At 33.0% G+C, this 23,452-nt stretch overlaps 2 protein-coding genes across 2 annotated transcripts; both read left to right on the top strand.

Moving 5' to 3' along the window:
- The first annotated feature begins 353 nt into the window (after nt 1–353).
- Nucleotides 354–4,565, top strand: il22 (interleukin 22). The gene is made up of 5 exons (NM_001020792.1): nt 354–626; nt 783–845; nt 3,117–3,269; nt 3,476–3,544; nt 4,482–4,565. Exons 1-5 carry the CDS (start codon nt 354–356, stop codon nt 4,563–4,565), a joined length of 642 nt encoding a protein of 213 aa, NP_001018628.1.
- Nucleotides 4,566–10,522: 5,957 nt separating this feature from the next.
- il26 (interleukin 26) lies at nt 10,523–14,054 on the top strand. Its single transcript, NM_001020799.1, has 5 exons — nt 10,523–10,669; nt 10,754–10,804; nt 11,900–12,031; nt 12,109–12,183; nt 13,950–14,054. The coding sequence occupies exons 1-5, from the start codon at nt 10,523–10,525 to the stop codon at nt 14,052–14,054; spliced, it is 510 nt and encodes a 169-aa protein (NP_001018635.1).
- Nucleotides 14,055–23,452: the final 9,398 nt, after the last annotated feature.

Below are 23,452 nucleotides of genomic sequence, written 5' to 3'. Positions count from 1 at the left end.
TCCGTTTTTTAGCGCCTGTTTGTTTTATGATGCAACGCTCTGATGTCATAAAGCATCTTCTTAATCAGGGAAAAAGTAATTGACAAGTTTCCTGGCAACAACAAAGGAAAAGAACTGCACATAAAGTTATTTCTGGAGCGCACTAATTAATATTATTCGGGGGAATTCACAGGAAGTTTTCCATTCTGTCCACTTGACACTTCACCAACCCTGCGTCCTTATTGCAGCTCATTACTGGACGTTTTATTTCTTGTCACACAATATGCGGTGCGAATTTCCGACGCTATCATAACAGTCAGCGAATATGAAGCATGCATCGAGATCCGCTGACCCATTAAACTCAGGTGCAGAGGATGGGGGATTACGCCAAAGGTGAAAAGACTACCACAGTGACGTACAGGCACGATATAAAAGCTCCAGAGCCACAAGATGCTCTACAAGTTTCGACATCGAGGAACAACGGTGTACATAAGAGGACAGATACCCGAATCCACTCATCTACCTGCGATATGAAGTGCTTTACTCTTATTGCTTTGCTGTGCTCGTGCTTTTTGAGCGGATGCGCGCGCCCCACTCCATTGGATAGCTCAGCCACCTGGAACGACCTCGCTGCGATGACTGATACAGTACGTTTCATTGCTTCATCTCATGTGGCTGTGTGACAATATATCTGCAGTGTTTTATTTGTTAAAGTTGATGAGTAATTATTGAAATGTATGATTATATGTTTAGCCTACATTGAAATTGCAGTGTGTAACATTCAGGCATTCATTTTCACACAGGCACGAAATGAAGACGATCACGAAACACGACTGCTTCCATATTTCTCCCACGATATGCTGCAAGTATGTGTGATGGGAAACCAAAACTAACTATCTATCTATCTATCTATCTATCTATCTATCTATCTATCTATCTATCTATCTATCTATCTATCTATCTATCTATCTATCTATCTATCTATCTATCTATCTATCTATCTAATATTTATTATTTTGCTATTAGTCACTAACATAGATGCTAATTCGAAGTTGTTAGATTTAATAAATTCAATACAATTGTGCATTTTGTTATCAATAACATTATTAATAATGCAATCATAATCATAATCAGCAACTGTCAACAATATCCAAACAATGAAATTACTGTAAAAAGCTATCAGTAACTTAAAAAGTGAGTAAACCCATTGTTACTTGGAACTATTAAGTTGACTTAACTTAACCTTTCATGTAAACATTGAAGTTATTAATTAACATTGATTCATATGGATATTAGTTACCATTAACAATGGAACAGATGCACACACCAATTCAACAATTCAAAAAGTAATAGCAATTTATGATGTTTGTAATGATTTAGTTTACCATCACTATCTAGTTGTGATTGTTAACTGCCCACCAACAAAGGTACTTGTCTAAGAAGGATTAATAAAGTTTGACCACCATTATTATTATAAATATATTATTTTAATAATATTATAAGGATTTATTATATGCATATACTCAATTATGATTAGTAATAACTTAATCATACTTATTATTTTACTTCTACACTGTAAAGATAACTGCCTTCATTTTTTAGTTGAAATAAATTAACTTTTCCAGTTATCTCAACTTATATCAGTCAAACTGACTAAAATATGAAGTTAAACTTTGCATAACTGAGAAAAATGTAGTTTAAACCTGATTAACTTAAAATAGCTCTTATGTCCATAATGTTTGTATTTATGATCAATTTATGTAGCACCGTTGTCCTGCGAGACATGACATTTTGTTTCTCTGTATGTCCACACATGTAGCAGAATGACAATAAAGCTCGACTTGACTTGACTTTAAAATAAGTTAAAGTAACATAAAAACGTGTAGTCATGACTTTTTGTCAAATGATTAGTTTTACAGGGTTTACATCAACTCACTAGCAATTGTTGACACTAATATGTAACAAGTGAAGTCTTTGCATACTAATTTAATAACAATAATCTTTTCAAAGTAAGTGCGTTTCAGTCAAGTAGAGTGGTTGACTGTAGTATTGGTTACCAAGTAACCAACAGTAAACAAGGCAAGCAAAATAGAGACTAGGTGTAATGATCGCTATACGCCAAATGAGTTTCCATCTCCCATTATTCGCATTAACTCTATTTTACACAATTTAAGAGATTTTTATTTAAAATTTGCATTTCCATCACTCATTCCTTATGCGATACTTAAAAATGTGCATTTACACAGGGTTATGGAGTATATTAGGTATATTAGGCATGGGTTGTTATAAGATTGATAGACTATTAATAACTATAGTAATAAACATAATATAGGTAACCTTGGATAAATATTTCACAATATCATGGTATTGTAATTACTGCTCTAAAATATCTTCTTTTTTAATGTCTGGGAAAAACAACTTTTTTTCTACATTGAGCACAATATATTTATTTTAAGAAACATTTCAAATGTTTCGGAACAGTAAACATGTCAGGCTACATAATTAAAATAAATAATTGACCTCTGCTGTTTTCATTAGTTTCAAAAACACATTGCTTTGCAACTTAATATGTGTATATATCTCTTTTCTTTGGATATAAAGTAAGCCACTGTAGTGTTCAGGCCTATAGCATGTGCCTATAGCAACAACCTTGAATGTTGGTGTATAAACCATTCGTTTTTCAAAATCGTGGGCTGACACCAGTATATTTGATGTGCAAGGCCCTTTTCTGCTGGAGATACAATTGCCTTAAAAAGCTAAATAAAATAGACGTAAAAAAACAAAAAAATGAACAAACCGGAGAAATGGCATAACAAGATTTTAGCGGTTTTAAAACCTTGACTTTTACAAACCATGTTAATCTTTAAAACCAGTTATCGCCCCATGCCTACAGTCTATGCTGTCTATGCATCAGTTGTTCAGAAAAATGCATAGTAATTACGAGCTAATAACTGAAACTAACAAAATAAAAGTTTGCTGTTAGTCCCAGCTAAAGACTAAAGAACAGATATTTGGAGTTGAGTGTTATCGATTAATGTAATAACTATTCATTTCTGTTTGGATTGCATTGATTTCTTACTTGTATCTATAAAAAGTTAAGCATTTTGATGATAGTCTCATCTCATCATCTGTTACAGGAAGAAGGTTCCTGCTGCATCAATGCCAGAATTCTGAAATATTATGTAAATCACGTCTTGGAATCAGACGAGCACACAGATATGAAATACCCAATGATTCGCAATGTGAGGGAGGGTCTGCACAGAGTCGAGCAAGAATTGCAGAATCACTGTGTAAGTGTTTGGAAACTCTTTGATCAATCCCACACGACGAAAATACTATAGTTATATATATATATATATATATATATATATATATATATATATATATATATATATGATGTTTAGAATTCTACTGTATTATTTGCTTGGTTCATAAACAGTATGGTATTTACTCTGTTACTTTTCTGTTACTTACTAACTATTTTGTTTTTTAACAGAAACACGACTACTCCAGCCATCCGCTTGTGAAGCAATTCAAGAGAAACTATCATGCCAGTGCAATTATGGTAATTCAATTTTATATTTAAATTACTGTGCAAAAGTTTTAGGCCACAGTTATAGTTGTTGTTTTAGTGAGGGTATAATGACATTATATATTACTTCTCGTTCTTTTTATTAAAATACAAACAGAAAATATGGGTTTTAGATTTTTTTTATATCTTTTTTATTGTTTAGGAAATAGATGGAAAAATAAATGAAAAATACTGGAGTTTCTGTCTTGGTTTGATCTGCATTTCTGCCAGAGCTGTAGTCAATATTGCCTGAATTGCTGGGATTGTGAATGCGTAAAAGTACAGACAGGTTATAATTCATTGTTTAATTCCTACTAGAAAGCACCTAATTTGTAATAATTTTATTTTTTAGAATGAAAATGATCCCAAACACACTGCTAATGTAAGGAAATCATGTTTTTGAGAGAAAAGACTGTCCAGAGAGTGCAGACTTGAATATTATGTGCAGTATGTATAGACAACATTATGGGCAGTATGAGATTCACCTGGAGAGAAAAAGAAAGACAGAACTTGGTAAATCTAAGGAAGAACTCTTGGAAATGCTGAAAGATGCTTGATATTAAATATAGTAGCACATCATTTCAGAAAAGACTTAACAAAAAAAAAAATCAAGCTGTTGCTTGGTGCTAAAGAGGTCTCGATAAAAACACAGACTTTTGATGCTAGTCTTTTGATTACCAAAGTAATTTTGTTCTGAATATTGTGTACATATTTCCTCTATTTTCTGTTCGTATATTAGAGTTCACCCAAAGGTAATAACCCTGCACTTGCTCCATATCATTTAGATAGACACTATAGATAGATTTGTCCAAATGTCTTAGGCTCCCAGATCTGGTGGTGACCTAAGACTTTTGCACAGTACTGTATATTGCAATAACTAGTAAGTGTTTCTGTGCAGGCATTTGACCATCTGTTTGTTTTTATTCTTCAGGATTTGGCCGCAGCCCGTAACAAAGCAATCGGGGAGACAAATACTCTCTACCACTACCTCTTTGAATCCTGCACTCCAAAGTGATTCCCTTCAGCAGTATTGCAATATTTTTTTTATATATTCAAAGGATTATTTATTATGCATTTATTTATTTGAAATATTTATTGAATGTTATATTGACTTCTACAACCGGCATGAAAACTGTGCTTTCATGCTATGTGTCGTAAGGTCACACTCATGAGTCGTGGCCATTGTTGTGACTGACTTGGGTTAAATGTTCCTAAGACAGACCACTGTGAAGTAAATGCATCATAAAAGCATTTTTAAATAGTTTTCAGGAAAATGAAGGATCTGATTATTTAATGTTATTGAATCTAATTTATTTTTGCAGTAACTTAATGTGTCAATTCGCAAAATGTGTAGCAGATGTTTGTTTGTTTTATTTAAATAAAGTGCAATTTCATATTTCTCACAAGATTGATTCTGCTTTTTTTACTACCATAACGTTTTCATTTGAACAACTCAATCCCATACTGTGAAGCTTAACTGTTATAGACTTATTGGGTGTTGGAACACCCTCTAGTGAGCAAGACTAGTTAGCAATGTCATCAATATTGTCTGTTTGATTTGAACACACAATAAACATGTATTGTTTTAGCATCTGTGTGTAGATTACATATACAGGATTCCCACACTTCTTGAAAGTGCTTGAATTTTAGACACACTTTTTAGCCGAAGTCCCTTTATTCAACAAGGGTCACCACAGCGGAATGAACTGCCAACTTATCCAGCATATGTTTTACTTAGCGGATGCTCTTTCAGCTGCAATGCTAGTACTGGGAAACACCCATACATTCTTACATTCAAACACATACACTACAGCCAATTTAGTTTATTCAAATCACCTATAGCACATGTCTTTGGACTGTGGGAGAAATCGGAGCACCCGGAGGAAACCAATGCGAACATGGGGAGAACATGCAAACTCCACATAAAAACGCCAACTGACACAACCGAGACTCGAACCCGCAACTGTCTTGCTTTGAGGCAACAGTGCTAACCACTGAGTCACTGTGTCACCCAAAAGACAAGTTCTAAGTTTAAAAATCTTATCTTGTAGCAGAACTATGATGAAAAATTGACATTTTATCAATACTTCAGAAACCACAGTTGAATATTACTAGTATTGAGTATTGTTTAATAATTTTATTAAAGTTCTTTGAACATGACTTTAAAACTGTTTGTGTGTGTGTGTTTTTTTTAAATGACACTTTTAAAACATCATCATTACTGTGGTATTTTAATGTAAATATTAAGTGCAGGTGAAATGTTGAGAACTTTATTGGCGCTACACATGCTGGGCTTACATTATTTTACAAGGTGCTTGATTTTAAATTATTGATGCTTTAAAAAGTCCTTAAATCAGCTGTTTATGAAATAGTGTAAATCCTGTATAAATGCTAAATCTCAACAGCACACACACTTAAAAAAATTATTGGTATATATGTATCATTACCAGAAGAACAAATTATGATTTATGATATTAAATATTACAGTTTCTATAATATTAATGCAATGAATGGAAATGTTTAACATATTTGGGTTAATTTTGACCCTGGATTTATTATTATTATTAATATTATGTTTAGAGATAAAGAATTAAATCAATTACATAAATATTTACATAATTTGGATATTTTATGGAGCACATTTTTACACAATTATTGTGAAATTATATTATTATTAAATACATTGGTCAAATATGTTTAGCCTTTTCTCTAAATCTCTCACTCTTGGACTGCATTTGCTGATAAACATAAATGTATATGCTAACTATTGTAGCATGATATACAATTATGGACTTTTTGGATTTCTATATGGAACTTCCATTATGGAACAGTTTCTTTTTGTAAATATGAGCAAAAGGTGATAAGGTAAAGCAAATAATTATATATTCTTTTCAGATTTAATTATTAAAAAGCATAAAAATATAAACTTTCATTGAAATAAACAGTTAAAAGATTAGGAAAATTGCATTTTGAAATAAATGTTTTTTTTTTCTTCCAAAAACGATATATAAAATAATTCAGTTGAAGTCATAATTATTTGCAATTATGTATGCATTTACACTTCTAGAAAATCTTGATTAATATATCCAAAGTACAACCCCATTCATATTTACATTTTTAACTCAGTACAGGAACATGAAACTGTCCAGCCATGACTTCTTGTTTTACATGAATGTAAATATGGAAGTGCAACAGCCAAATTATGTTAAAACAACATCATCACTGAACATTTCCATTTCCACCACCATTCAGAAGTTCCAATTTATAACACACAAAAAAATATTTGCATAGATTATGATCATTTTTGTGACATTTTATTTTTTCCTATGATGACTGATATGTGCAGGAGCCAACAAAGTTGACCTTGACCACATAAAAACCTAAAAGGTACACTTTCAAATCTGAGTTTACAAAAAAAGCGCCTCTTTTTTGGGTGGGGGTTATAACACAGAAAACATATACAATTATTTGCATAGATTATGATCATTTTTGTGACTTTTTTTTTCCTATGATGACTGATATGTGCAGGAGCCAACAAATTGACCTTGACCACATAGAACCTAAAAGGTACACTTTCAAAACTGAGTTCACAATAAAAACTGTTATAACACAGAAAGCATATACAATTATTTTAATGACTTTCAACAGTGTTTTATGAAAATTCAAACTAAACCTTACACCTCTGCTTGTGGATTTAAGAAGCTTTTTCATTTGGATAAGCAAGATGCGGGATGAAAACCCCAAAATAGTACTTGACTTTAAGAGGTAATATGAAATAACATGCCAATTTTAAGATCCGTAACATCAATCCTGTCTTATGCCAATTTGTTACTTTTAGATTTAGTGGCTAATACATATGAACTTGTACGATCTCACTAATTTTAGAACGATTTGCTCATCCTCCAATGAGGGTTGGGGTTTGATGCCATGCCTCCGTTTAAAAATCTTACATTTTTATATAACTGAACATGTATTAGCCATTAAACTGACAAAACTTAAAATAGTTAAATAAATAGAGTAAGTTTTGGTTTAAAATGCAACACTATCAGCAAAAAAGTTTACAAATTTTTCTTTTTGAATTATATTTTTAGATGATATTATATGCGTAAATGTACTTATTGTAATTTCTTTTTAAAATTCTACTTTTTGTATTAATGTTACATGTTAGGCAACTGGGGTCTGAGAGTAACGCAATTCGCATACGTTCTGCACATGTGGTTGAATTGACAATAAAGCTGACTTTGACTTTGAAGTGAAAAAACTATAAACTATAAATAGGTCATAAATGGGACAGAACTCTTAAAACAACAACTTTGCGCCCCTAAAATGTGCATAACTTGGAGTAATAATATGTGCCCTTATAATTTTAACAGGTATTGTAGCTGCTTTTTTGACCATTGTGCATGAGTTATTATTAAAACCAGAAAATCTGAACTGAAAAAGAGAGAATTTATCCAAAAGAATTAGGCAAATTAGTCAATGTTTTTCTTTTTCTTTAGTGTTGAATTTGATTCAAAAATGTCTATTAATGCTTCTGCAATATTTGCATTTAATCCCTGAAATTTGAGCAGCAGTTTATCAGCACAAACCTATAGCGGTGAAAAAGTAGCATTTAGTTCATCCCTGAATAATCACTTGACTAAAAAGTTCTTTGTATGTGCACATTCTTTACATTAGAAATGCATCCCCCCAAAAATATTCCCACGTCACTGTTCAACCCTCAGTTATGCGGTTTGAAATTCCCAGGAAGTGAACAACATAAATACAAAGCTTTACCATGAAAAAAACAAAGGTAAACACAGAGGGAAAAAAATGGAGGATTAGAATGAATGAAGAATGAATGGCTTGGGAATGTACACTTTCGTATTTCCTCATGCCAGCTGTGTAACTGTTTAACAGCCACACGCAAACAGACAAAAGTGAAAGTAACCAAAAATAGCACGTATTATAAATACACTGTGGGTATTTTTGACTTCACCTCTGTTATCAGATCTTGTGGGAAGCTTCGTTCATATTGAATCATGACTCAGTTGAGTTGAGTCGTCTTAGATTTGCTCTGATCAAACCAGAAGTCTTTCAGCGAACGCACGCTTTAAATGAACTTCCTTTTACACCTTCTCTGACTCAAATGTTTAAGTTTGACTATTTTAATACCATGGCAGCTTTTGAGAATCCTTTTCTGGGTCAGGTGAAGATCTTTGCTGTATGTGCTGACCTGATTTGAGAAGGTGGTTAAGTCTTTTAGAAGAAGGGGTAATACTTTGGTAATACGTAAATGTCAGTAATCATGTGTGTTGTTACTAAGCTCTGCTCTATTTGCACTCTGTACAACCTACAATTTTTACTTTAACCAGAGCAATTTGTTCCTGAAATAACACACAACATTTTAGTAGTTTTGCTGGTTTAAGTAAACAACTCAGCAACATTAAAGGACCTTGTAAAATCAGGTCATTTAGATTTTATCTTTTTTTTTGTAGTACATATGATATATATATATATATATATATATATATATATATATATATATATATATATATATATATATATATATATATAAACAGGGAACTCATATAATATGCAGCATAATAGAAAGATAATACAGTTCAATTCAACTTTTTGGCAAAAAAAATACACAATATTTCAACAAAAATGTACATATTTTTATGTTTATGTTGAACGTTTCCACTTTATTTTTCTCTCATAACATGTTAATTTAGGTGTGCTATGCTTTAGTATCATGCTCTTAAGTTATTTTGGTAAATTTGCTGTTGTTGCGGCATTGGTGCTGACTAATCTAATGTATATACACAAGCATAGGTGTACAGTATATTAACCTATAGAAAATACTAATTTAAAACAGAGATCTGTGAGGGGTGTACTCATATGCTGGGCATATAAAATTCAACATATACTTAATGTAACATAAACTCATGTCAGTCATTATTTTAAATTATTTAGATTTTCATTTTTAATTAATTTTGATTCAACTATTGAATTATGGCACACAAATAAGTTTTCACTGGTTAACATTAGAATATGAACTAACAACATCTAAAATGTCATCTTTAGTTCATGTTAGTATTTAACACTTAATAATAAACGATTTAAAATTGACATTTTAATTAGTAATTTACAAAATCACTACAAAGTTTAATTATTAATAACATTATGATTAGTAGTGCAACAAACAACAGTGTAATGTTATAACACAATTGTATTAACAGTAAAGGGTAACACTTTGATATTGTTGATATTCTCCTTTAACAGATATTTAATAAGAAACCTTGCAAGTACATGTCAACTTACACTAACCCTAACCCCAACCTAACAGTCTACTTATAATCTAATGAGAGTCAGTTGGCATGTACAGTAGACGCAATGTAACTTAAATTCAACAAACGGACCAACAAAATAAAGTGACCCAGTAAATGATCCATAATAAGGTGAAAATCCTCAACCAATCCCTAATTTTCACCATAAATCTGTTATTTATTAATATCCCTTCAATGTACAATTACACTGTAGCAAGGATGGAGTCAGAAAAAGTAACAAAACAGTAATAATGGTGTAAATACAGTACATTCAAATTCTACAAAGCTTTGCGTCATTCAGTACAGTTGAAAATATTCTCACAGCATTTTTTTTCCAATAGCGAAACATCAAAGGAAACACTGTAGGTTGGACTGCATCACGACAAGTTTTTTTTTCGCTCGTGCAACCTATTTCACGGCGTCCAGTTACCGATAGTAAGTCCTTCCTCTCGATGAGCTCAAAAACCCACAAAAACCAGCAGGTAAACCACAGGGAAAAACAAGGGCAAAGCCATGAATGCAGCCTTCAGCAAGAAACTCCACCATGGCTGGAATTTTTTTTTTCTGACAAAGGATGGAGCTATAAAAGCTATGAATGTGGCTGCTAGTTTAAAGCACAGTGAGCTACTGTACAGACTGTACCATACCATACTGATTCAGGATGAGGATTCTAATACCGTTTACCCTTTGTGCTCTTCTATGCTGGTCTGAGGGCCACAAGCAGGAGGAATGTTTGAAGCGGGAAATCCGGCTGCCTATGATCAGGGAAATGCTCAGTATGTCCCAGGACATCCATAAATCCCTGCCGGTAAGTATCTCTTTACATTTGTGGATTACAGGTATAATATGTGCAATTATGTAGTTGACAATAGCCAATGGTCTTTTGTTGCAGAGAGACAATAAACCCTTCCATCGGATATTGGGGAAACTTAAAAAGTGCAAGGTAAGATAATAGCTTCATTTTATATGTTTTACACCTAAACTTATAAAGAGTTTTTATTACATTTTAGAGTTCATATTTCATTTTTTATTTTATCGAGACATACAGTATAGATTACAATATTAATTACTTTAATTATTGATATATGTATATAATTGTTCTAAAATGGATGCGCTTCAAATGTTGACTGACTAATGTGCGTATAATATATAATTGTGCCATTTCTTTGTAATTTTTTTATAAACAAAATGATATTTTCCAAGAATATGGCACAATTTCTTATTTTTTGGGGCAGATTGTTATAGTGAGTACCTGATGTCAACATGTATACTGTTAAAGATGAAACATTGGATTAACAAAACAAGTATTTAATTACTTTGTTTAATACCCCAATCAATTAAATGTAAATGCAATGTAAATCTAACTTGCCACAACCTCACTTTTGACTTGTTTTCTAAATAAATAAATAAATAGATGAATAATTAAATAAATAGATGAATAAATGAATAAATAAGTAAATAAATAAATAGATGAATAAATAAATAAATAAATAGAAGAATAAATAAATAAATAAATGAATAAATAAATAGATGAATAAATTAATAAATTAATAAATAGATAAATAAATAAATGAATAAATAAATAGATGAATAATTAAATACACAAATAAATAAATTAATAAATAGATGAATAAATTAATAAATAGATGAATAAATAAATACATAGATCAATAAATTAATAGATGAATAAATAAATACTATTGATTAACTTATTGATTTATTAATGAATAAATTAATAAACAGATGAATAAACAAATAAATAAATGGAAACCATTTGAAAATTCTCATTTTCAGCAGGTTTATGTTTATATGAGCAAAACATCATTTTAGTTTTATTAAATGCCTAAAAAAGTTTATACCTAAAATACCAAAAAAGTCCTACGTCAGACATGTTTCTAGTCATTTTTAGACGACACAATGTTAACTTCTGAAAAGTTCAATAATCTTTTGCAGAGTAACTTGCTCCAGTCTCCCTATGTTCATTTGTCATTCCAAGTAACAGTCTACTGAACTAACCAATCTGCACACCTCCTTAAAGGAACTGAATGTCCCAGACTTCAAGCGTGTCCTGGAAATCTATGATGAACATGTGTTTGAAAAGATGTGGGATGAACTGCCAACTCAGTTCATTGACTACTTCAAAAGGCTGAAGGGCATAATGCAGAACTGTGTAAGACCTCATGAACATCTCGACACTTAAGAAGTCTACCTGTTGAGTATTTTATTGACTTATTTTCTTTGACACAGGCGACTGAAGGCAAACCAACCCAGTCCCGCTGCGCAAAAGAGAAGCTTAAAAAATTTGAGCAGACGTTGATGAAGGTACGAGACATTTATTTAGATGAACACTCAGCTTTATGTTGTATGTTCGTGTGTGTGTGTGTGTGTGTGTGTGTGTGTGTGTGTGTGTGTGTTTTGGTTAAAAATGAACGACTAATGGTCAATTTTCTTTGAAACCAAATACCAATAAATCAGTAGCAATAACTGTAGTTGGGTAGATAACTGTGCCACTGTGATTAGTGCTGGGCCGCTAAACGATATCACTGTATATAAAATGGCCGTAAAATTTAGATCAATAACAAGAATAAACTCTGGACTTTTTACCTTTATATTAATCTAAGAGCCAATCCCACCGCATAAATGTGCAACAATGAGGAATCTAGAAGTGCGCTGATATTACTCAAGATTTTTGGCCGCCAAAAATAGGTTATGCTATTTAGTGGACCCTCTAATTTTGTGGCGTCGGTCATTGTTGGGTTACTCTTTTAAATATGGAAGCATTGACACATGATATTGAAATATATTTCGTTATTGTTCAATAAGAAAAAAAGTCATCAAATTTTTGCCATATCGTCCAGCCCAAACTGGCTTTTTTTTCATTATTTACCTTAAATTTCTATTCAAAACATCTGTCAAGTAAATTAACGTTTGTTCGATCAAACAATCGCACACAGATATCAGCCAATGACAGGCATCGCAATAACATTCAAACAATGAATATTGTGAGAGATCAGTTGTGATCGCTTTCAATCTATATAATATTTTTTTAAACACTTTAAAAATGCTTCACACATTTATTGGCTATATCACAAACAAAATATGATGCACACCTCTCCTGTGATGATTTAAATCATGTATTAAAATCATTTTAATTAAAAAAAGTCCTGACATTATAATCAATATAGAAAAAAGTCATGAAGATGTTTTTTTTGTTCTCATAAATACACTTTAAGTAAAATTAAGTGTTAATTAATCTATTCAAAAAATATTTAAGTAATCAACCTTGTATCTTTGTGAGTTTTCCATCTTAAAGGACTCAATTATGAAAATTATGCTTACTATAAATGTACCACAATCATGTTCCACTGCTTGCTTCAACCCTAAAAACCTTCAATACCTCTTTTGCAAAATATTCACCCTTAAAACCTCTCCTGCACAACATGGTTTAGTCTCATGTAAAAGTACTTGAATAGCCTGTCTTATGTGTATAGTTTAAGTATTTTATAGTATATGCTAATTATGCATAGTTTTTTAATAGCTCTTATTTCCAGTGTGTGTTTGTATTTATGATTAATTTATGTAGCACCGTTGTCCTGAGACATTACAGTTCGTTCCTCTGTATGTTGTCCACACAGGTAGTGGAATGACAATAAAGCTCGACTTGACTTGATCTTGAATAGATAATTGTGACAAGTATTTGTATTTTGTACTGTAACCCCTGTAGACTACAATTAAGATCAATAAACCTACTAAAATATCAGATAATGATACCTTTTTTATGACATAACATGGCTAGTTAGGGTTCTTAAATGTCTCTCACTGTGTGTTTTATGATTCACCATACATACCGTGTTTAATGATTCAAGCATTAGGACACATGCACTCTTAAAAAAACGTTCGGTTGTCGTAACCCAAGTTTAGGTTAAATATGAACAAAGCCAACCATTTGGTTAAAAAGTGTAATTTACTGTAAATTTTACTTACCCAATGCTGAGTTTGTCCATATCTGACCTAACGTCAAGCATTTTTCTAGACTGTGTCCATGCATTATGATTTATGACTAACTCTCTCTTTTTGTCCTCATGCAGCTTCAGCCAGATGGTAAAACCAAAGCTCTGAGTGAGTTTCACAGTGTTTTGCTGTGGATCAGTTCAGGCATGGACAGAAGAAAAACATACAAGAAGATTCACTAGTTCTTCTTAAGAGTTCTTTCGAGGAACGCAGGATGCAGTCGTGGGGAAAACACATTTCTACCCACCCTCATTTTCAGGAACCAGGTTCAGTTAACGCAACTACCATTGCCAAATGCACATGCACGTGCAGGGTCTTGAGTCATACAAAAACAAACACTATAACTTCCTCCATCAATTATCAACAGACCGATCAACAGATTTCCTAGGCTGCGACACAAGTCATCAAGTCAAATCCTGTGAATGGCCTCACAAAAAGCCTGATGTAGTCGAATCCAACTTATCTCAGGGAAGTTGTGACAATATTTCATGTAGCAAAGAGCTTACGTGCTTTTTGTTCTTGAGAAACTTTTGCACTGACATTTCAGATTTAATGAAGAACAATCCGGTTTTTACTATGAAATGCTTTTTAGGTTTTAACTGAAGGCATGTTTATTTATTATTTTTAGTTCATTTTCAAATCCGTAATTTATTCTTGATTACTTGGTTGCATTTTTATTATTATTATTATTAGTCATTCATTTGAGAAAATGTATTATTCTAATCTATAAATGTCATATTTATGTATGCCTTATCATTGTATACTGCCAGTGTCACCATTTAAATGTTTTTTCTGCATTATGTGATGTATTCTTGAAAGTGAACCTTCAAAATAAATATAAGTTTAAATCGGATTTGAGCTTTCCATTTTGGTTGTGCCTGTTTCCATTATCACACAGCATTTCTGTAATTGATAAAACACTGATCTAGATGGTGTTGTCTCTTATTACAGTTCAAGAGGTAAATGTAACATTATTTGGAAGACACAGCATCAAAACTCATTTTAAGCACACTCTGCATGTAAAAATTCATGTCTACTGACACTTATTATTTGCTTACTCTCACAGAACAGTAAAATATCTGAAAAATGTGGGGTAACAGCATTCGTTGGCCTGCGATCACAAAGTATGCACACTTTGACACTATATTTGTATGAATGTATGTGTATTTATGCACTTAAATACATGTTCGTGTTCAGCTATAAAGTGTCAAATTCTGCATACTTGGAGATCACAAGGCAGCAAGTGCTGTTATATGCATAGGTATTTGCACTTTTACAATAAAATTTGTGCTAGATTGAAACTAAAATAGTGTTAAAATGATGGTATGATTCATTATTTCTGATTTAATTACAGCTCTTGCTATATATATATATATATATATATATATATATATATATATATATATATATATATATATATATATATATATATTTGAAATATTGATGACTGATTCCCTTACATCCTCAAAAACCATAGACCTTTCCCTTCAAATTGATTGGATTTTTTGTGCAACACTGTCTTCATATTTCTGTGATCTTTGCAAATGATTTAGTTTTTTTTTTTTTTTACTTTGCTTTATCCATAACTTTCACATTTCCACTGCTATTTAAAAAATCCTTCTTCCGCCTTATAATATCTTCGTCTTTCTCTTACTCAGTTAAAACACAATGGCTATATGTTGTAAATCTCGTTTTTGTGTATGTATAGATTGAATGTACAAATCTATTGTATTATGTAAAGCGAGCTTGAGCTACAGGAAAGTGACATGCAATTAAAAAAACAATATTATATTATATTATATTATATTATATTACATTATATTATATTATATTATATTATATTACATTATATTATATTATATTATATTATATTATATTATATTATATTATATTATATTATATTATATTATATTATATTATATTATATTATTAACAGATCTAATGTCACACTCCAGCACCAGTGTAAATGGCTGTATTTCTTGTCATTGGCTGTGTCTGAAAGCTAAACATGCTGCCTTCGGAGAATAGAATACATTCCAAGTAGGCATTAGCATCTGAATAAAAGAATAGCTTTACTTCCAGTCCAATGAGAACTCCATCATTGGATTGAATTTTTATGTATTCTTTATATCTCACAAATCAATATGGGGTTCTCTTTGGACTGAACCAATTGAATCAAAAACACTGGTGTGGTTCAACTGACATACAAATTCAACACAGAAAAAGACATCTAAATCAAACTAAAACAAGACACTTTTTTTATTATTATTATACACTCTCAGAAATAATGATAGAAAATCTGTCATTGGGGTGGTACCTTTTCAAATGGTACAGTACATTTTTATTCCTAACAGGTCACTAAAGGTATATATTAACGACCAATAAAGTACAAATCTGTACCTCATAGTACTTTAATGGTACAAAAGTGAATCTTAAGTTACAAAAGTGTGCCCTAAAGCAGAGGCGGACTGGCCATAGGGAGCACCAGGACATCTGGCCTGCCACCACAATGCTGGCACCTCGCTCTCCACACATCCTCTTCACTTTGGCCTGACCTTTAATAACTTTTCCAATTTAAAAATGCTGTCCTAGTCTGCTCCTGCCCTAAAGGAGTGTTTACCTGTATGTGGTACAAAAGTGTACCTACCATCCCAGTGCCAGATTTTGCACCTTTATTTCTTTGTAGGAACTGCATTTTCTGTTATATTTTCATGCGTCTCACATAGACTACAATAAGCAAATTCAGCACAGCACACAGATTTGTTTTGGATGTTTGGTAACTTCTATACCAAAATATATGTCATGAAAGCCATTCTTCTTTAGTTTTAGATTTCATGTTTGGTTTTAAAGATGCTTTCAAACCTAACTTGTTGTTTTGGAACCTGGCTCAGATCTGCAACAAAACAATTACAGTAATTCACGATTGCTTCAATAGAATAAGTTATCTTGGTTGACTTTGATGCTCTTCACTTTGCAATAGTGAAACCAGTACGACCCAATAAACCAGGATTTATCCCACTCTATGATGAGCATTTGTTTTTCTAAGCCTTTCAGGATGGTTTAATCTGGAGATATGCATGCAGACGGTATGCAACATCTAACTAATATGCAGTCTGAAAGACATATTTCTGAAAATATTCAACATAAAAATAATGCTGGACAGCTACCGAATGAGTCACAACAAGCATACAAAACTGCTAATATCCGCTCAATTTGATGGATGACTCATATAAACAGGCTTTTCCTGACCAATAAGAGTTTACCTGCACATGCCATATTTTAGACTGTTTAAAAATATTTTCTTGTGAAAGTTAATTAAACCATGATGAAAAATCAGCATAGTACATTTTTAGGTTTTAAAATAAATTAATGTTATTGACAATTTTAACTTAAATTATTTATTGTACTGACTTAAAACAGCTTTTAACTTAAAAACAAAAATATATTGGAAGCATAAGTTTAATAAGATTTATTTAACATGCTGTTACGATGTATTGATTGTATGTTATATATATATATATATATATATATATATATATATATATATATATATATATATATATATATATATATATATATATATATATATATAATGCAGGTGGGAAAGTGCAATAAAATGACTGTGATTGCTAACCAAATCAGGACAACGGATGTGTTCACACCTATCAGGTTTATTTCTTATAAAACAAACTGTCGTGCAATTGGTCTTTTGCAGTTTTTTTTTGCATAAGAGTAAAAGTTTCCAACCGAACCTTGTTGTGGATCAATACCACTGAGAGATCTGATGTTGGATTCCAAATAAACCCTGGTGTGGTTAGACTCAAATAAGAACACAACACAGATCAAAGACATTAAAAGAAGCAAAACTAGGACATGATGTCACAATATGTGATCAAAAATGTTTAGAATGTTCAAAGATACATGTTTTTTTTGTCATTGTTGCAGTTTTGCCAATTATAGTCAAAAATACCTGTCAACATCAGTGGTGCGGTTGGGCTTGAGAGGTGTTGACACTTGGTTGTTGGTTTGAACTGGTTTCTTGTAATAGAACCAGCTTAAACCAGCTTGTGACCAGTAAGAAGTGTTTAAACCAGCTATTCACTAAAGCAATGACCAGCTTAATCCAGCTCATGACCATCAAGAACCAGCTTAAACCAGATGACTATCAAGAACCAGCTTAAACAAGCTCCTGTCCAGCAAACGTGCTTAAACCAGCTCATGACCAGCTTAAACCAGCTAATGACCATCAAGAACCAGCTTAAACCAGTTATTGATCAGCTAGAATCAGCATAAACCAGATAATGACCATTAAGGACCAGCCTAAACAAGCTCATGACCAGCAAAACATGTTTAAACCTACTCAAGACCAGCAAGAACCAGCTTAAACCGGCTATTGGCCATCAATAACCAGCTTAAACCAGTTAATGATTAGCTATAATCAGCTTAAACTAGATAATGACTATCATGCACAAGCCTAAACAAGCTCATGACCAGTTAAACGTGTTTAACAGACTCAAGACCAGCAAGAACGAGCTTAAACAAGATCATGAGCATTGAATACCAGCTTAAAACAGTTAATGATCAACCATAATCAACTTAAACCAGATAATGACCATCAAGGACCAGCTTAAACAAGCACATGACCAGCAAAATGTGTTTAACCAATTAAGACCAGCAAAAACCAGCTTAAAAAGCTAATAACCTTGAAGAACCAACTTAAACCAGTTAATGATCAGCTAGAATAAGCTTAAACCAGATAATGACCATTAAGGACCAGCATAAACAAGCTCATGACCAGCAAAATGTGTTTAAACCAGCTCAAGACGAGTAAGAACGAGCTTAAACCAGATATTGACCATCATGGACCAGCCTAAACAAGCTCATGACCATAAAGAACCTGTTTAAACCAGCTCATGACCATCAATAATCAGCTTAAACCAGTTCATGATCAGGTACAACCAGCTTTAACCAGATAATGACCATCAAGGACCAGCTTAAACAAGCTCATGATCAGCAAAATGTGTGTTAAACCAGCTCAAGAACAGAAAGAACTACCATGAACCAACTCATGACCATCAAGAACCTGCTTAAACCAGCCCATGACCATCTCTAACCAGCTTATGACCATCAAGAACCAGCTTAATCCAGTTCATGATCAGCTAGAACCATCTTATAACCATCAGGAATGAGCTTAAACCAGCTCATGATTGGCAAGAACCAGTTTAAAGAAGCCAATGACCAGCAAAATTAAATCAGCAGCCATGTGTCATACCTAACCAACACATGTTTCTTTTTTCCAGCAGGGTTACCGCAGAATGTTTTCTACATGTTTTGGACGTATGTGATACACTCTCTACTCTCTGTGTGCACCAAACACTTCCAATCAACTCTCCATGTTTCTGAAAACATCTTGTAATTCTTAGTTGGCTCCATACAGGTGAGTGGGCTTTACAAACCACCTGTAGGAAACACACTCTTCATGTTTACCAGACACTCTCTTTTATGTACCTCATGATGTACACTTATGTACCTCACGCTGGTGAGTGGCTTGACAAGTCACCAAGTGGACACACTCTCTTCTCTCTTTAAAAAATATAAAAATAAAAATCAATTAATAAAACTTACACTTGTAATTAACTTAAAAACGGACTTGTCATAGCGTTTTTATACAGCTACTCTCTGATGATTTGAAGCGCTTCTTTTATCCTCACTTGTAAGTCACTTCAGATAAAAGCATCTGACCAGAGGGAATGCGAGAACCAGAACTACTAACATTTTTTTTTGTTGGTCCAGACTAAACAAACCAAAGGAATCAACATACAAGTGTAAACATTAATCTAAACCCTTAATCTGTGTTTAGTGTTAAAGCAAACAATCTACAGGTGTGAAAATGTCCAAATCTGTGTCTTTTAATTTTCCATCTTGTATGTTATTTCCAGCTAGAAAAAAAAACTGCTTAATGTTTGTTTACTTATTACAAAAGCTCGTAGCAGACCATTAAACTATTACAATCCCTCACGACTGAGTTTCGTGAGGTGTGCAAATGTGGCCTGCAAAGTCACGACCTGATGAGACAGCAAGTGAACTATTTAAGCATTGGGATGCAGCCATTGGCTCCCTCTAGTGGCTGATATCTAGGCATTGCGCTTTTTAGGCATGAAGTGGAATCTTGCCAACATCAACTGGTGATGAGTGCAGTCTGTGCACTCTAAACATTTAATATAAAACTAACATGATCCATCCATTTCAAACCTGTGCAATATATATTTTCAATTTCTACTTTTATAATGCAACTTTAGTGTGTGGTTTTAAAGCAAACTGAGCTGATCCTTAAGCCAAACGTTACCATCACTGTCACTGTACTGAGCTCTGAGTTCCTGGAAGTTGTAGCACCATGAAACGCGACCACAAACGTCTCTTTCACATCGCCACCAAACAACCAAACATATGCTCAGTTCTGGTGCAAATAAAGGGCGCGGGTATGCATATACATATGCATGCACACACACTTGATACACAAATAAACAATACTTTCTCTCTCACTGGTCTCTTTCTTAGTCATACAGATGCTTAAACAAGTGCTGCAAATGGTGGTTACATCAAAACTGCAAGCTTGGAGTTTCAAAAGGTTATGAAGTTTAAACTTTAAACAACTAGTCAAGGCCTTTAATTAAAGACGCCCTTGCTAGTTGGAGGGTTTAAACAATAATTAAAATGTAGTTTATCCTTTTTACTGTTTTGCTCATGCTTTATTCTGTAAAACACAAAAAGAGATACTTAGAAGAATGGCCAAGCTGTATATGGGGTATATATGTATGATTAGAAAAATTGAGATTAGAAAAATCGTTCCTGTGATTCCTGCCCAATCAAATCCCTTTACTGTGGAAAGTAAATCGCATCTTAATGAACTACCTTAAGACATGTGCGATTTAGAATGGCAGCAAACTGTTTGGAAGCATTAAAAGTGTCCAAGAAGATGTCTAAAATCTTTACACGCATTGACCCAGAGACCGTTTAGATCAGGGATGGGCAAACTTGATCCTCGAGGGCCGGTGTCCCTGCAGAGTTTTGTTCCAACACTAGTCAAACACACCTGAACATGCTAATCAGTGTCTTTAAGATCACAAGAAATCTATAAGCAGGTGTGTTTGATTAGAGTTGGAGCTAAACTGTGCAGGACACCGGCCTTCCAGGACCGAGTTTGCCCACCCCTGGTTTAGATGCACGTCACTGAGGAGAAGATGATGGATGTTTACTGTATGATGACTGTAATGGCCTTAAACACCCAGCAGGCATAAGATGTCAACATGACGTCAAATTGACGTTGTAACCTAACGTCATGGGGATGTTGCACTTTGTTTGGAAATGAAAATCGGTTTTAAGTGAAGTCGAATTTCCAACCTAAAACTAACCAAATATCATGGTCTAATGATGTTCCAGTTTGACGTTGTGTGGACGTTACCACGATGACGTCTACCAGATGTTGGATTTTGGTTGCCATACTGTACCTGATGAATAAACGTCAGTATTTGATGTCGATATGACATTGGTTTAAGATGTTGGCTCTACGTTTGAGTTTGGTCACTTTCTAACAAACAACAATCGACCAAATATCAACGTCATTTGACGTCGTCATTGGACATCAAAATAATGTTGTCCTTTGACGCTGGCTAGACATTACATTTTGGTCACCTGACATCACAACTTAAATCTAACCTACTATTAGCGACTTATGACGTTGTGTGCCTGCCCTGCTGGGCAATAACTAGATGCACTACAGAATGTTAGTTTACACACACATGCACAAATTACATGTAAACGCATCAGCTTTTAACAGCGAAATGCTCACTATTCACTACTCTTGAGTACTTTTAATAGGGCTACTTTTTATTCATACTTTGAGCAATATTTTCAACATATACTTTTACTCTACTTGCACTACATTTTAAGGCAAGTAATGATACTTGAGTATGATTTTTCAGTACTCTTTTCACCACTGATTGGAGATCACAATTGTTCAGCTCAGGCTTGCGACCTTGTCCTTTACGTACTGAAAGTCTTTGAGATTCTTTGATGATATTATGCTCTTTTGAAGGTGAAATATCCTAATGTCTTCCTACCCTCCTTTGAGGAACATGGTTTTTAAACATTGCAATAATTTTTTTTCATTTGTTGGCAAACTGGCGATCCTCTGCCCATCTTTGCTCCTAAAGGACTAGACCTTTCTTGGATGCTGCTTTTGTACTAAAACATAAATACAATCACCAGTTGACATCACCTGTTTTAAATTATATTATTATTTAACCGATTTACCTGATTACTAGCCCTAAATTGCTCCTGCCCCAACATTTTTTGGAAATGTGACCAGACAAAACATGAAATATTTTGTGTGAATATTGTCTGAAATGAAATATAAGTCAAAGTAAATTTATAAATCACTAGTTTCTTTTTTATTTGGCTTTTCCATACTGTCCCAACCTCTTCTGATTTAGAATTGTATATATCATCATAAATGTTTTAGTTAACTATGATGACCTAACTTGGTAGTAAACAAACCATTATTGGTTTTTTTGAAAACTAAATTAATCTACTTTTAGTTTTTGATACTGTAATCCTATGATTTGTAGTAAAAAATTATGTTCAGAAACGACTCTTACAGGTATGTACATCAAACCATTATTCCATATTAGCCTATTTTTTTAAACTTAAAACTAGCAAGTGTGCATATTTTGAATGGGGAAATCCAGCTTTCTCACTCACTTCACTACAAAACCTCTTTTGGCCATAAATGCTTACTTGAATGAGTGAAAAGTAGAGTAAAATGCCACCTCAAAATCTCCTTTCAAAAAAGAAAAAAAGGTGTGAGCGAGCATTTGGGTGAATTTTTATGACTCCAGTGCTCATAAGTAGCAGCACAAACTCAGTGAACACCATGACCACAACTCAAGCTCACTGGAAACTCACTGTTCGGCAGCTACGCAGATGGAGAGGCCACGGAGGAAGCTGTTAGGTCATTGACTCAGTGACTCAATTGGCAATTCAGCTGAATCACTCACTTTTCCAATTGGAGAATCTTCAACCGAACACTTTTCATTTCAGGGACTTTGTTAAAAAAAAGGATACTTTACGAAAACATATACAGTTAAAGTCAGAATTATTAGCCCTCCTGAATTATTCATCCCCTGTTTATTTTTCCCCAAAGTTCTGTTTAATGGAGAGCAGATTTTTTTCAGCACATTTCTAAACATAATAGTTTTAATAACTCATTTCTAATAACTGATTGATTTTATCTTTGCCATGATGACAGTAAATACTATTTTACTAGATATTTTTTAAGACACTAGGCAAGTTATTGTAGGCAAGTTATTGTATAACAATGGCTTGTTCTATAGACTATCGTATAGAAATATAGCTTAAAAGGGCTAATAATTTTTTCCTTAAAATGGTTCATAAAAAATTAAAAGCTGCTTTTATTCTAGTCGAAATAAAACAAATAAGACTTTCTCCAGAAGAAAAAAAAATTATATCAGACATACTGTGAAAAAATCAGAGGGCGGCTAATAATTCTGACTCCCACTGT

Source organism: Danio rerio, chromosome 4 (genome assembly GCF_049306965.1).
Source record: "Danio rerio strain Tuebingen ecotype United States chromosome 4, GRCz12tu, whole genome shotgun sequence".
NCBI classification, from domain to species: domain Eukaryota; kingdom Metazoa; phylum Chordata; class Actinopteri; order Cypriniformes; family Danionidae; genus Danio; species Danio rerio.
The sequence above is the reverse complement of the archived record's forward strand: the minus strand, read 5'-3'. Positions and strand labels throughout refer to the sequence as shown.

Bases quoted from the DNA above. Each gene is read 5' to 3' on its own strand.
- il22 (NM_001020792.1), top strand. From the start codon at position 354: ATGGGGGATTACGCCAAAGGTGAAAAGACTACCACAGTGACGTACAGG. The intron at 846-3,116 runs GTATGTGTGATG...CATCTGTTACAG, and splicing joins TCTCCCACGATATGCTGCAA to GAAGAAGGTTCCTGCTGCAT. The intron at 3,545-4,481 runs GTAATTCAATTT...TTTATTCTTCAG, and splicing joins ATCATGCCAGTGCAATTATG to GATTTGGCCGCAGCCCGTAA.
- il26 (NM_001020799.1), top strand. From the start codon at position 10,523: ATGAGGATTCTAATACCGTTTACCCTTTGTGCTCTTCTATGCTGGTCT. The intron at 10,670-10,753 runs GTAAGTATCTCT...CTTTTGTTGCAG, and splicing joins ACATCCATAAATCCCTGCCG to AGAGACAATAAACCCTTCCA. The intron at 10,805-11,899 runs GTAAGATAATAG...ACCTCCTTAAAG, and splicing joins GGAAACTTAAAAAGTGCAAG to GAACTGAATGTCCCAGACTT.